General features: G+C 38.5%; 1 protein-coding gene across 6 annotated transcripts in view; it reads right to left on the bottom strand.

Moving 5' to 3' along the window:
- The window catches only part of UBE3A (ubiquitin protein ligase E3A), an 89,595-nt gene that overhangs the window by 18,215 nt on the left and 57,876 nt on the right, over positions 1–13,504 (bottom strand). For all 6 annotated transcript variants that reach the window (XM_075916491.1, XM_075916509.1, XM_075916485.1 and 3 more), the window contains 2 exons: positions 5,678–6,930; positions 1,414–1,558 (listed from right to left, as the gene is read on the bottom strand). In XM_075916491.1, the coding sequence (XP_075772606.1) occupies positions 1,414–1,558; positions 5,678–6,930 (1,398 nt within the window). The remainder of the gene's footprint in view (positions 1–1,413; positions 1,559–5,677; positions 6,931–13,504) is intronic.

The raw sequence follows: 13,504 nt of genomic DNA, 5'->3' as shown, positions 1-13,504 counted from the left end.
TTAGATGAAGACGTTAACACAGGGATATAGGTTCACCGAATAGGTCATAAAGGCATGCATGAAATAAGTCCACTGAAATGCACCAGATAAAGAAACAGACTTCCTGAAATGTTTAATTTTAAAAACTTCATGCACAACAGCTATATAAAAGTTGTTACATACAAAACAGTTCAAACTGTAATAGGCATGTTTATGAGGTGAATTCCTTTCCTACATTATGCATTGTAATAGTGAAACTGAAAGCACCCCAAAAAACTTATTTTCTGTTATTATTCTGACTTTTGACAATGAAAAGAAACTAGCCAATTTCATACTTGTTTCTATTCTATCATTTCTATCATTGTTTCTATTCAGTTTCATTTTCAAGTTTTGCAATGATTGTGTTATAACAAGGTAATATTTGTGTAATCAAACTATTTTTATTACAATTTTTAAAACTTTTGCGAAAGTCTCTAGTGATCTTTTAAATTTTGTAAAAACATTTTTCTAAAAACCTAAATTAGGAGATACAGTGGACACCCAACAATCCCTTTTACATTTCTTCCCTTTCCTCATCCTCACATAATACCCTTCTGTTATATTCAGTTTTAAAGGGGAATGTTCAACTAGATAAATCATACATGTATGAATTTTAAAACAAACAACAATTCTAAGCAACTAGACAGACCTTTTTTCAAGTTCAATTTATGTTTTTGGGTAGAAGTGTGTATATTCTTTAGTCAGTACTCTCTGAGTGGATCTTTCACACAGCAGTAGAGAGCGAAGTGAGATGAGGACATAAAAACATTTTAAAAAGCCACACACAAGGCAAATGTAATTGTAAACCACAAAAACTGGTAGGGGAACTCAGGGGCAGGTGTAATACCAGAAACTACTGCTAAAGTTTCTTTTAAATTGATTTGAATTTTACACTATTTATAAACTGTCAACAAAAATTAAAATCAGTATCACTATCTGAGAACAAAAATAATTCCTTTTATATTGCCAAATCTTGAAAACTTGAAAAAAAAAACCCATCTATTTATTTGGGTTTGCCTTCAGCATTTGGAATTTTATTTTTATTTCTAAGGTTTGATTACTAGCTGTAGAAGTAAAACTTGCAGCCAATGGACAAGCTGAAAGAAGGTTTAGATTCAGGTTTTAAGAAGCAGGCAGAAATAAAAATATTGCTTTCCTTAATGGAAAACAAAATGGTAACTTTCAACTAGTGGCAAAAAATAATGCAGTCATTCTAGTTGCCCTTTAGACGGTGGCTGTATCAGATACAGGATCCCAAACTGAATCAGATGCCCTTATGGCTCAACGAGGGATCCAGAAGAAAAAAAAAGTATAATACCTATAATAAGGAAGTAGGTATGGGAAGAAGCTATGTATGCATGGATTTCATAGAGATGAGAAAATTAAATTGCATACCAATATCTGGGTTGAAGATTTCCTCCACAACTAGCTGAAAAAACTCTTTGGAAACACCTCCTTCGTCTACCCCTTGCTCTCCTTCAAATTCCACGTATAACTGCTTCTTCAAGTCTGCAGGATTTTCCATGGCAATCATCTCTAGCTATTGGGTCAATACAAACATGTCATTAGTATATCACCTCCCTTTCTGTTAATTTTCAGTGAAAATCATCATTACATTCAACAGTCTGCCACATTTAAATCCCGCTGCATAAAAAATGAAAATAAAGATAAAAACAGAAAGGGAAGGACTGAGAGAATCAGACTCACCAGTATTAATCTACTGAAGAACCCTTAAGAAGTCTCTTGTACTTATTTATGTAGTTTCTTTAACAAAACAAATACACTGATTTCATATACATGTAAATTCATTCATCCTATAATTGAATCTTTGTGAAATATTGAGAGGTTTCTATACAAGAATCTTTAATAGGACCGTATCACTTTTCTAACGAGTACTCTTTTGGCCTGAGAAAACCAGAGGTGAAAGCAAGCAGGTACGTGCTGGTGTTCAGCTCCAGCAAAATCTGGCTGAGCTGCAGCAAAAGCCAGCAGGGGGTTATTTAAAGACCTGGCAGGGACCTGAGATAAAATGTATTACAGGTACTGTCCTATTGCAAGTTACTTTCACCATTGGAGAAAATAGAAACAACTAGCCTTATGGATTTCCTACACTGGAGTTTTTGATATCAGCAGAAATACATGCAGATGCATGAAATTAAGGAGTAGCTTACAGTGGTGTATCTTAGTGCCGTTTCCACACTTGTGTAAATAACTGTACACGTGTGCAGTATTTTACACACGGGGCTTGCGTAAGTGAATTTGAAGTAAACTGTTGCTGGCAAGGAACACTGTATTGTAAGTTTTATGAATCACAGAAGTTAGGAGGAACAAAGAATCTTTCCACTGAGATTTTCTTGTCATACTAATGGATTTTACATTAAATGAATGATTGAATCTGCTGATAGGAAAATTTAAAAGGTTATTTTAATCTGGCCTCTGGATTTGGTTTATAAACTGGTCAGTGACTTTTTACCATTTTTTTCTTCTGTAAATTTGGGGGGTCGGCTTATAAACGAAATGGCTTATGTTCGAGTATATACAGTATTTTTTTCTCCTCCCCAATCAGATCTTCCTTCATGAATGTACAGCATGTAATACTCCTTTGAAACTTAAACAACAAATGGTCTGGTAGAACTTTATAGACCAGAGTTTCCCAACCAGGGTTCCGTGAGAAATCGTGGAATGAATAAATAAAAATTTTGAAATGCCATGAACAATTCCAAATATCCCTCAAAATATCATGGGAATTTCTGTCCGGCAATTGGCAATACTGGAGTAATCTTCATACGTTACCAACTGCCTCTTTGTTTTGTTCTTGTTGGTTCATATCTAAGGTTATATTTAGTTGTATTGTGTCTGCCCTTCTGCTTCCCAGAATTCTCTGCATTTCTAGTCTTTTCTAGTTCACCTTATGATCATTCGCTATTTTATAGATTTGTAGTCTTGTAATTAACATTTTTACTGAAACTGGTTGTTTTCGTGTATCTAAAATCTCATCTACGTAACAATATTTTCATACAGCCGTTGAAAATTAAAAAAATGTGGAAGTATATGAAAAGGCATGTCAGTGAAGGAGGGGGCAGTGAAAATGAATCAAAATCATCAGAAGCAAGTACGAGTGAAACAGGAAGAGAAGTGACTGATGTTAAAAAAATTTGCCTTTAGAATCATAGTTACTTGGCCATGGGTTTTACATGAACTGAAGATGAAAATTGCCCCATTCCATTGTGCATTGTTTGCGGGGAAAACACCCACCCACGGTCCTGGCCAAGTTAAATCGACACTTCACTGCTAACAACGGCCACTTGTCAAATAAAACAGTTGATTACTTTCAATGACTTTTGGATTCACAAGGAAAACAACGTAAAGTTTTTGAGAAAAAGGTAACTATCAGTGAAAAGGCTGAAGAAGCAAGCTATTTAGTAACTGAGCAAGTTGCACAAAAATGAAAAGTCACACTTTGTATGGATATATTTATATTTGAAAAAAAAAACAGATAAAAAAAAGACAGGAAAAATGCTCCAATTTTTTTTCTTACAATGTAAGCTGACATTTATTTTTATATATAAACAGCTCTTTACAAATAAATGTTCTTGTCAATAATTTAGCAGTAACTGAATTGCGCTCCCCGCTGTCAACTTTTTCTAGCCAAACAAACGTTTTCATAGGCAGGGGTTCCTCGGGATATGAAAAATTATTTTAGGGGTTTCTCCATGGGAAAAAGGTTGGGAATCACTTTTATAGACTAACAAAACATGTATATAGTATCATGAGCTTTCGTGGGCATAGCCCACTTCTTCAAACTCCGGTCATCTGAAGAAGTGGGCGGAGCCCACAAAAGCTCATGATACCATCTACGTGTTTTGTTAGACCATTTGTTGTTTATGTTTATCCTGTACAGACTAACTCGGCTACCCTCTGAAGCTTCTATCCTTTGAAACTGACTGCTATCTAGTTTTAGGCTATCCTCTCATTATTATAAACAATATTATAAACAGAAAAAGTGTACTTTGCCTCCCGCTAGCTCCAGCAGTTTATGCACACAGGGGTGGAGAACCATTTTTGGCTCGGGGGCTGTTGACCCACAGAAAAGTCAACTGGGGATTGTACACAAGTGAAAAGAAAAGAACACACACCACCAAACAAAAAAAAAAAAAACCCTAGCTGATGTGCCCCCCAACTAATGAGAAAGACATTCCCCACATTCCCCTCTCACACCAGAGCCTAGGTAGGCCCAACCTAGTAGATTTTATGTAATCAAGTCCTGCAGTGGGGCAGCACCTGGAGTTATTGCAATAATTCTATTAGGTTAACACAAAACTGCATATTTGGATATAGCTATAAACCACCATTCAAGCAGTGAAATCACTAAGCACATTCTTACTCAAATGAGAAAAGATGGGTACACAGAGTAAATTTATGTTTTACAGCAACATGGCTGTTTCTCAGTGCTGAAACAAGTCTCTTCCCAGTCTGGTCATAATTATAAAGTACTAGAACTGAAAGGGACCTCGAAAGGTCATCGAGTGAAGTCCCCTGCCCTCACGGCAGGACCAAGCACCATGTAGATCAGGGTTGGGTAGTAATTTTTGGTGGAGGGCCACTCCAAAATTTTCAAAAGTGGTCAAGGGCCACACTTTTTTGTGGAGAGACTGCGTGGTTTAAGATGATGCAGAAGGGTGCAAGGGAGCCCTGTGCATCGTGCCAGGCTCCCTGCCCCTTTACTCCCAGCAGCGCACTGGGACTCTCTCATCCTGGAATTTCTGGATCAGAGTGTTCTGGTTTTTAGAAGTGCAACCTGTACAGGGAAACAGCAGCAGAGCACATGGAAAGAATTGAAAGGGGAAAAGTGATTTGAGGAGATGAGTGAGCCTTGGGTTGATCCATTATTTTGAGGAGATGAGTGAGCCTTGGGTTGATCCAGTATAGATAAAATAAAACATTTTATTTATCTACTAGAGACTATAGTGAATGCCTTGCATAATCTACTAATACGTTTATGCTCAAAAGCTGTTCTAGCAATTTGTTTCTATACTGGGTTTTAATTTAATAAACCATTTCCTTACAGTAATAAGCTTCAACAGGGTCACCGCTCTTCCTTCTGCACTACAAGCTGTGGTTTACTAATATACTTAGATAAAGCCAAAAGAATGTTTTAATTTACTCATTGCGCATTCAAAACATTTTTTTTAAATAAGAGAGACAAAACAATCAAATAGCTTTTGTTAAAGCTCCGTCCTGGAAAATAAAATTCACCTATACTTCATTGCAGTCCAAAGAACGTTTCAGCCTAAAGGATAATTTAAATAAAATAAGGGAAAATAAGGAGCTTTAATACTTATGAACAGAGTTGGCATGCCAACATCCCGTAGCAATGGTTGCATTCAATACTGGATACTGTACTAATAATGGACAAGATGTTGAGAAATTTAAGTTCAAAGTTTTCAAACATCAGAAGGGTTATGCTTACTATATCAATAATCCGTTGATGCTATACCCCCAATAGTGTGTGCAGGATATGACCTTAAATTTGTAGGATGCATTTCACCTTGAAGAAACCTAATAACTAGTAAGTACATTTTTGCTTTTGAGGTAGTGAAGGGTTCTAGCTACTATTACATCACAACATATTTAAGTTTTACACTATTGAATGACTTACCCTGACAAGAGCATCATCTATGATGTGATCACGTCTTACTTTGAGTCGCAAATATGGGTTCAACTGCTGTCCTTGAACTAAACTGTAGAGCACAGTTATGCGTCGTTCACTGTACATGCGGATTCTATTGTCGTAATACAATCCCAGGTTCTTGGTAACAGCATTCAATATAAAGGGACATGTCATAAAAGAGAATTTGTTTTCTGTTTCTACTTTGAAGAAAGTGTAATCTTTGTCCATTTCTAGAACATCATTCAGTGGTTCATTAATAAATTCTTCAAATGGGATAAGTGGTTTTCGGCAATCTATAGTTTTTACACCAAGCTCAGTTTCCAGTGGGTCCACTCGAGGCCCTTTCTTATTTCTTCTTTCTTCACCCAGAAGCTCTTGAAGAGTTAATTCACTGGATTCTGGGAGAGGCTCTTCATCTTCCTCTTCATTGTGGTCTGTGTCCACATCCCCTCCAACTACATTTGCATAGTAAACCATTTTCAAGCACTTTGAAGCCGCAACAATGGCATCATCATCATTCACTAGATTGCGACTGCTGAATTCATTGCTTATAACTTTGTAGGTGATAAGCTGTTGAAATGTTTCCATCATTCTCCGAATCTGCTCTGCACTGTACCTAGACCACAATCTGACTAGTTTTGCTTGAGCAGCAAGGGGTAGCTTGCTCATTGCTTTGCAAAACAATGGCAGAGCCATTTCCAGATATTCAGGGCTATGAAGATTACCATTCTCCATAACAATTACAAACAAATTCAGATAGTTAGGATCCCGAGAGTACACATTATGGTAAGTCAAGTCACACTCCACATTAGGTGACAAGTACACAAGTGCATTTAAAAAGGCAGCTTCTATTTTTTCATTAGAAAGTAATCTATTGTAGACCCGTCTGACTGCTTCAATATCTACAGATACTTCATCAGGGCCTAATTTTTGTAGGTTGTTATCTCCTTGTGTATTGTCACCTATTCTTGATGAAGATGATGATGCTCCTGAATCTTCCTCCATTGCAGCAGCTGAACAGGCAGCTTTTTCTTTTTCATCTTCATCCTTATCTTCATCCTTTCCTTGAAGAGACTTCAACTCTTCCTTGGTGTGCTGCTTCGCTTTTCGGAAACTTTGTACCAATGCCTCAGCACTAGAAAACACTCTCCCAATGACACGGATTAGAGGAGAATAATCCTCTTTCTCTCTACACAGTTCAAGAATTTCATCTACTTTCTCTTCTGTTAGGTAAGTCACATCTATAAAGTTAAAAAAGAGACCAGATTTGAAATGTACTTGACTCAGTAAATACATTCCCTTTTTATCAAGTTGCAATGACGTACACAATGTTTTTACCAGAACCTCACATTTAATTCCTTCTATTCTGATAGTCTTGAATGAGTTTAGGATAAATTTACTATGTAATTTTATTAATAAAGAAACACAAACTTATCTACTATAGCATCCATCATACTCTAATGTTTTACTCCTTACTTCTATGGAGCTCTGGGACCTAGGAGTCAATTGCACTAATGAGATAGCAGAATTGTGGGAAAAATGAAATACATTTGATAACATATAATAGTATTATATCCTGGAAACAAAGTCAGTAAAATGTTTAAATGTGCATAACTTATAACACATTAAAAACTTTAAAGCCGTAAGACCAACCCACCTGTGTAATTTCATAAAACTGCCCTCATTTGGTGGTATAGGACAGGATACCACTGTTTTTAATTAATCTTTGCACAGTTGTTAAACATCTGTTGATCAAATGCACATTAAAGTAACTAAGCTGAAAATTACTAAGAGCATGGTCACTGTTCAGCAGCAACTATTTTAAGGTACCACGAGAAATTTTAACATTTAAAAAAAATAGAGATCTTCATAAGATAGATAACTGGTTACCGGATAAGCATGCTGGTAAGACTTATGCTTACCAGATAACTGGTTAACCTTTTACATCAATAATTAAGGTATATTTGCTGCTTATGACCAGCTTATGAGATGACCCAGATCACTCTGTATCACTTTATCTTGCCTAGGATAAACATTAGACTGTCAGACCTATCATTCCATGGGCCATCCCTGTTTATTCTTTTAAAACATTGATAACATTTGCCTTCTTCCAGTTCAGGAACTTTCCCACGGTTCCTATACTTAGTGAAAATCAACATCAATGGCTCAGGAAGGACAGCAGCCAGCTCTTTTAAAACTCTTGTATTCAGGTTATCCAGACCTGATAATTAAGAAATGTCTAAACTTATGTAATTACTGTTTAACATTCTTATGAGTTAGGGTTCTTCTCCAAAGACTACTTACTTGTTCACGACAAACTGGAAATGGTGTTACATTAGTATTCACACTGCTTTCATTAAAATGTATTGCTACATGATAGAACAATCTGCTGCAGCTAACTTTATGGATCATAATACATGCATCATTTAATTACTGTTATAAAGTTTTTAAATTATATTGATTTTTAAATTATTTCATAATATCAGTTCCCAGTCTTAACAGGTCTATGCAGGTAAAATAAATGGTGTAAGTGAAAGACCAAAAAACCCTTCACACCTTACAGTTTTACCAAAGAAGTTACTATAGTACATGAGAAAGGAAAAGATTAAGTTCATGTTATGCTACTCAAAACAGAGAATGAAAAATGGAAAAAAAGTTAACTTTCTAAGGATTATGTTGCAGACTTGAGAAAACTGCAAACATATAAGTGTTATAGAAGTGTGTACAGAAAAAACAAAATTAAACTTTTCTAATATTCTGTGGAAGTTCCTATAGGAACTGTGTTTCTGAAAATAAAGGAAGGACTCAAATTTCTTGTCCATGTGGAAAGAAGCAAATTCATTCCTCGCATAAAAATTACACTGGTAAAAAATAAAGCTGTAGTACCGAATGTTCTATAAAGTAATTCTATTAACTAAAAGAAATATACTTTAGGTTTGTTGCAGCATACATATAGAAATCAAATTGTGATATAAAAACAAAACGCTAGTCAACTATCTCATACATTTTCAGATATATGCCACATGAAAAATCTCAAGCCAGGTTTATGTACCATTAAATTCACTGGCTCTGGTGTAAAAAGGTTATTAGTTGTATTACAAATCGATCATTTCATGACTGATTATTGTTGAAATATAATGCATTTCAAATCTCCTCCACTTCCAGTAAGGACACATGTATTGTATTGTACATAAACATCCGAAAAACATAATAAAAACACATCTAGGTTACGTCTAGACTGGCCCCTTCTCCAGAAGAGGCATGCAAAGCAGGCAAGTCAGAATAGGGAAATCCGTGGGGGATTTAAATATCCCCCGCGGGATTTAAATAAACATGGCTGCCGCTTTTTTTCCCGGCTTGGGGAAAAGCGCGTCTAGACTGGCGCGATCCTCCGGAATAAAGCCATTTTCCGGAGGATCTCTTATTCCTTAGAGAAGAAAAGGGAGAAGGGGCCAGTCTAGACGTAGCCCTAATGAATGCATCATGTTTCTGACAAAAATAGCTTGCATTCCAGACACTTAACACAAGTTTTATATTTTCATACCTTATTAAGGAAGCCAGTTAATTTGTTTACATACTGGTAACATTATTAGTAACATAGTAATTATCATACTGGATCACTCCAATACCTTCTCAAATAATTATCAGTAACAGATGCAAGAATTCCCACAGTGAACAATTACAGAATAAAATGACCACAGGAAAGTTTCTATCAGTAGCATGAGATTACATAAGCAGTCTAAATTTTTTCACCTTCAGCTTTTCTAAATCAACTGTGGATCATGCACACAACCAATATAGACAGATGACACATATTAAACACTTGATCTCAATGTCTTACAGCAATGAGTTCCATTTGTGTGTCATGCACAATATTTTCCTTCTAGCATTAAGTGTGTTGCCTTTCAATTTCAGTGAATGTCCCTATGTTATGAAAAGTGTAAATAGGATCACCAGATAACTCACTTTTGTACCATTCTTTATTTTCTCTCTATCATCTTCCTTCTTACTAGGAGTTTCTTTAACAAAACATTCTCTCTTTATATGGAAGCTTTTTTAGGCCTCTAACTATGTGTCATTTCTGGACAGCTATTTCTACCATTATTTTGAGAGGGCTCATCTAGACTACAGGGAACGGTTGAAAGAAGATATGAAATTCGGTGGAAATCTGCATATCTTCTTCCAATTGCACTTTCGAAAGCAGAGCTTTGTCGAAAAGCCACGTAAACCTCCTTTTTTGAGGAAGAGAGGCTTTTTGACAAGGGGGTTCGGGGTTAGCCGAAAAAGCCACGTCTTAACTACTTTCACTTTTGAAAGTGCGATCAGAAGAAGATATGCAAATTCCTGCAGAATTTGCGTATCTTCTTTCGACCGTTCCCCATAGTCTAGATGAGCCCAGAGAGCCATCAGAACTGAATTCAGCCTTCCAGATGAGAATGCACCACTGATTTTCAGTGGCATTATTTTTGGAAACATTTTGCTGGGTATTCTTTATATATCTTTACACATGGTTTGTTTTTTGAGAGCCATTAAACATATTTCAAAGGGAGAGAAGCAGCGGGAACCCACGCCAGCAGGGAGCAAAGCTGGCTTGGGTTCCCCTCTGTGCCTCTTCCTTTTAAATGTTCAAGAACCACAGGCAGCTCTTATACATTTCAAAGGGAGAGGAGCAGCAATGGGACCCTGCTGCTCCTTGCAAAGGCAGAGCTTGGGGGGTGGGAGGGACGGGATGACACTGGCTTTTAAGCCAGCTCCCCTTAGCACTGACTCATGCTCCTTCACTTGATGCCTCTCTCGGATAGAGATGGGGGGGAAGTGACTAGTCAATTTCCTAGTCGACTACCCGATAAGCATTTGCTTATTGGGTAGTCGACTAGTCGCTTACATCTTGGGACCCAGCAATATAAGTAGTTCATATTATTTCTTCTAAGTACGCTACTTTCCATTTTTAACAGGGATATATTTGCTACTACGTTACTCATTTACCTATCCTTGTTGCATCCTTCTGATACAAATTTTATTTACCCTGCTTCTCAGATCTTGAAGATATATATATTAAAGAACAACAATCCTAACATGGGATACTACATTACAAGTCTTCTGCCTTGTTAAATTGTTCCTACTCTGTTAATTGTGCTAGATCAGGGGCAGCCAACATATGGCCCCCATGGGCCCGATCTGGCCCCCAAGCCATTAGATCCGCCGGGACGCTCAGGCATAGAAGCAGCAAGTGGCTGACTGCTTCCCGTGGCATTCTGCTCTGGGCACTGGGGAGAGGGCGAGGCTTTGCACACTGTCCCTATCCTACAGCAAAATCTATCAGCTCAAACAGCCAGTTTCTGGCTGACAACTGGAGAAATTTTGTTGGGGGGGCGGAAGAGAGGGGGAGAGACAGGAGCAGTTTGAGACTTCCCCCTTCCCCCCCCCACACACCACCTTAGAGCAGAGAGCCACAGGGAACAGCCAGCCGTTTTGAGTGGTCTGGGGCCACTGGAATGCAGGAAGGCTGCCTCAGGGTTCTGCAGGGCTGCTGGCCGGGAGACTTCTAGGCAGCATTCCCTCTAAACTGTGGGGCAACACAGCTTCACAGGTGATTAAGCAGCCCCACCTGGTCAGAAGCTCAGGGCTCCATGCAGAGTTGACTGACTGGGCAGGGCTGATTATTCACCTGTGAAGCTGTGCGGCCATGCAGCTTACATGGAACACTGTGCCTAGGTAAGCGCCTCCTGGTAACAGCCTGCTTCTGGCATCTCTTCCCACCCCTGCATCCCAACTCTCCCCTCCAGGCCAGCACCCCAACTCTCTGCACCCCCCTCCCGCAAGACACAACTTCCTCCCAGACTCTGCACCCCCTCCAATACGCCTCCCACAAGCCAGAATCCTCTCCTGCACTCCAAGCCCCTGCCCCAAATCACAACCCTCTCCTTCACCAAAACACACTCAGACCCCACACCTTCTCCTGCACCCCAGATCCCTTCCCCGAGCTCTCTTTTGCATCCAGCTTCCGCCCCACATCCCACACTCCTGCTGTAGAAAAGCGTGGCCTTTGACCACTTACCAAAATCTTGTAGTGCCCCCCATCAAAAATTATTGCCCCCCCGTGCTAGATGTTGTGTTCTTACTGAGAGTTGTCCCAGAGCAGAAAAAGCATGGTGCTGGGGCCATGGTCAGTAGCAGTAACATGAAGCATATCCACAGACAATTTTCAGCAATGAGTCAGAAGAAATTCTAGCAGTGGTTGACAACTCTTCCCCGTCACTCTGAACACTTAGCCCAAAAGAAAGAAGCAACCTTCCAAAGAGTTAGCTGAAGAGACCGAAGCTGATGTGACTGTTTTCCTGAAGTGTTCTGACCAATAGAAAATGGTCTCACTTCTTAAATAAAACAAAGCTCCCCCACTTTCTTCTATTAATTGTGGCTGCTCCTTTTGTAAGCTAGCCTTAGTTAGGGGAAAGCTCACTGTTGGGTTTATAGACAGTAGTTCAGATAGCTAAAGCAAACACAGGTGCTTGTTTAACAAAGGACTTGGTGGGCTTTGCTTTGGGGAAGTTCAGATTTTGAATTTGGTCACTTCAAAGTTGCTGTTCAGAATCAAATGCAATAGCAGACTGCTTACCCTTTTCCTTGGCATTCTAAAGTTTGATTGCTGTTACCTCAGCAACTGCAGCTGCAGAAGGACCACTGAAGTAATTCAGGATTTCAAATTCCTCAGAATTAAATTTTGGTTCCAAAGCTAGTTGGGAGCCTCAAATGGATTTCAGAAGTTTTTTTCCTCTAGGCACTAATGCTCTGCAGCACTCACTCTGTCCAAGCAGCTATGGAGACAGGTCAATACTGGCGTATTCTGCAGAGGTTGGGGCCTAGCCTGAAGCAGTGACTCACAGGATTGGTCTGCCTCCAGAGTTCAAAGGAAACCATTGTCTAGAATTTGTGCACATGGCTGTGAAAAAGCAGAGAAACTAAAAACATACTGTTAAATATAAATACAGAAATATTAAAGATATAGATTAGACAGAATGTTCCCTCAACACAAAATGCAGAACATGACACTTGTGACAATCTCTCTGTTTAGACCTTGGATCCCCTTCCTCAACCCCATAAGCAATTAGGGGACAAGTCCATTTCTCACTAAGTTCTTGTTTATAGTGACCAATACAAATGGTCTCCCAACCTTGTAACTTTAAGAGTTCAAAAGAGTATGAAGTGACAAGGGATGTTATTTTTTTCCAGATCTCTAACAAATGAATTTGTTTTAGCACATTTTAGCTTCTATACACATAGGTCTTAAACAAGATCTTTCCACAAGACAGGTATTTTTCCCATTAACTCCCAGGCCTTAACATTTTACACCCTCAGGTTTTTTTTTTAAATTCATGACATTAAGCCAGCAAGTTTGTGTTTACTGTAGCAAACTTATCTGTAGGTTAATGATTTGTACATGTGGAATATTGACAGGCTCAACACAGAGCCACTGTAAGGGCTGGCTGGTTTTCTGGAGTTTGGCCATAAATCCTCCTCATCCTAGTGGCAAGGCGAGGTATAATCCAAAGCCAGACTCTAGAATAGACACAATTTCAACTGGCTCTGCCTCATCCAAGCCTAAAAACCATGAAACCTAGCTGGCTTTTTTGCAGTTCCTTTCCTCCTTTCCCTGTTTGTTCCCAAACACAGAATTCAGGAGCAAAAAATGAAAGGTGCAATCTTGAGAAGCTATTCAATTGCAGAGTCACGTGACTGAGCAGTAAACTGGCAGTATTCAAGTACCTATTACACGAACACATGAAAACACCAACTTTTGAAATTTAAGGCAAAAGA

This window comes from Pelodiscus sinensis, chromosome 1 (assembly GCF_049634645.1).
Source record: "Pelodiscus sinensis isolate JC-2024 chromosome 1, ASM4963464v1, whole genome shotgun sequence".
Taxonomy (NCBI): Eukaryota; Metazoa; Chordata; order Testudines; family Trionychidae; genus Pelodiscus; species Pelodiscus sinensis.
The sequence above is the reverse complement of the archived record's forward strand: the minus strand, read 5'-3'. Positions and strand labels throughout refer to the sequence as shown.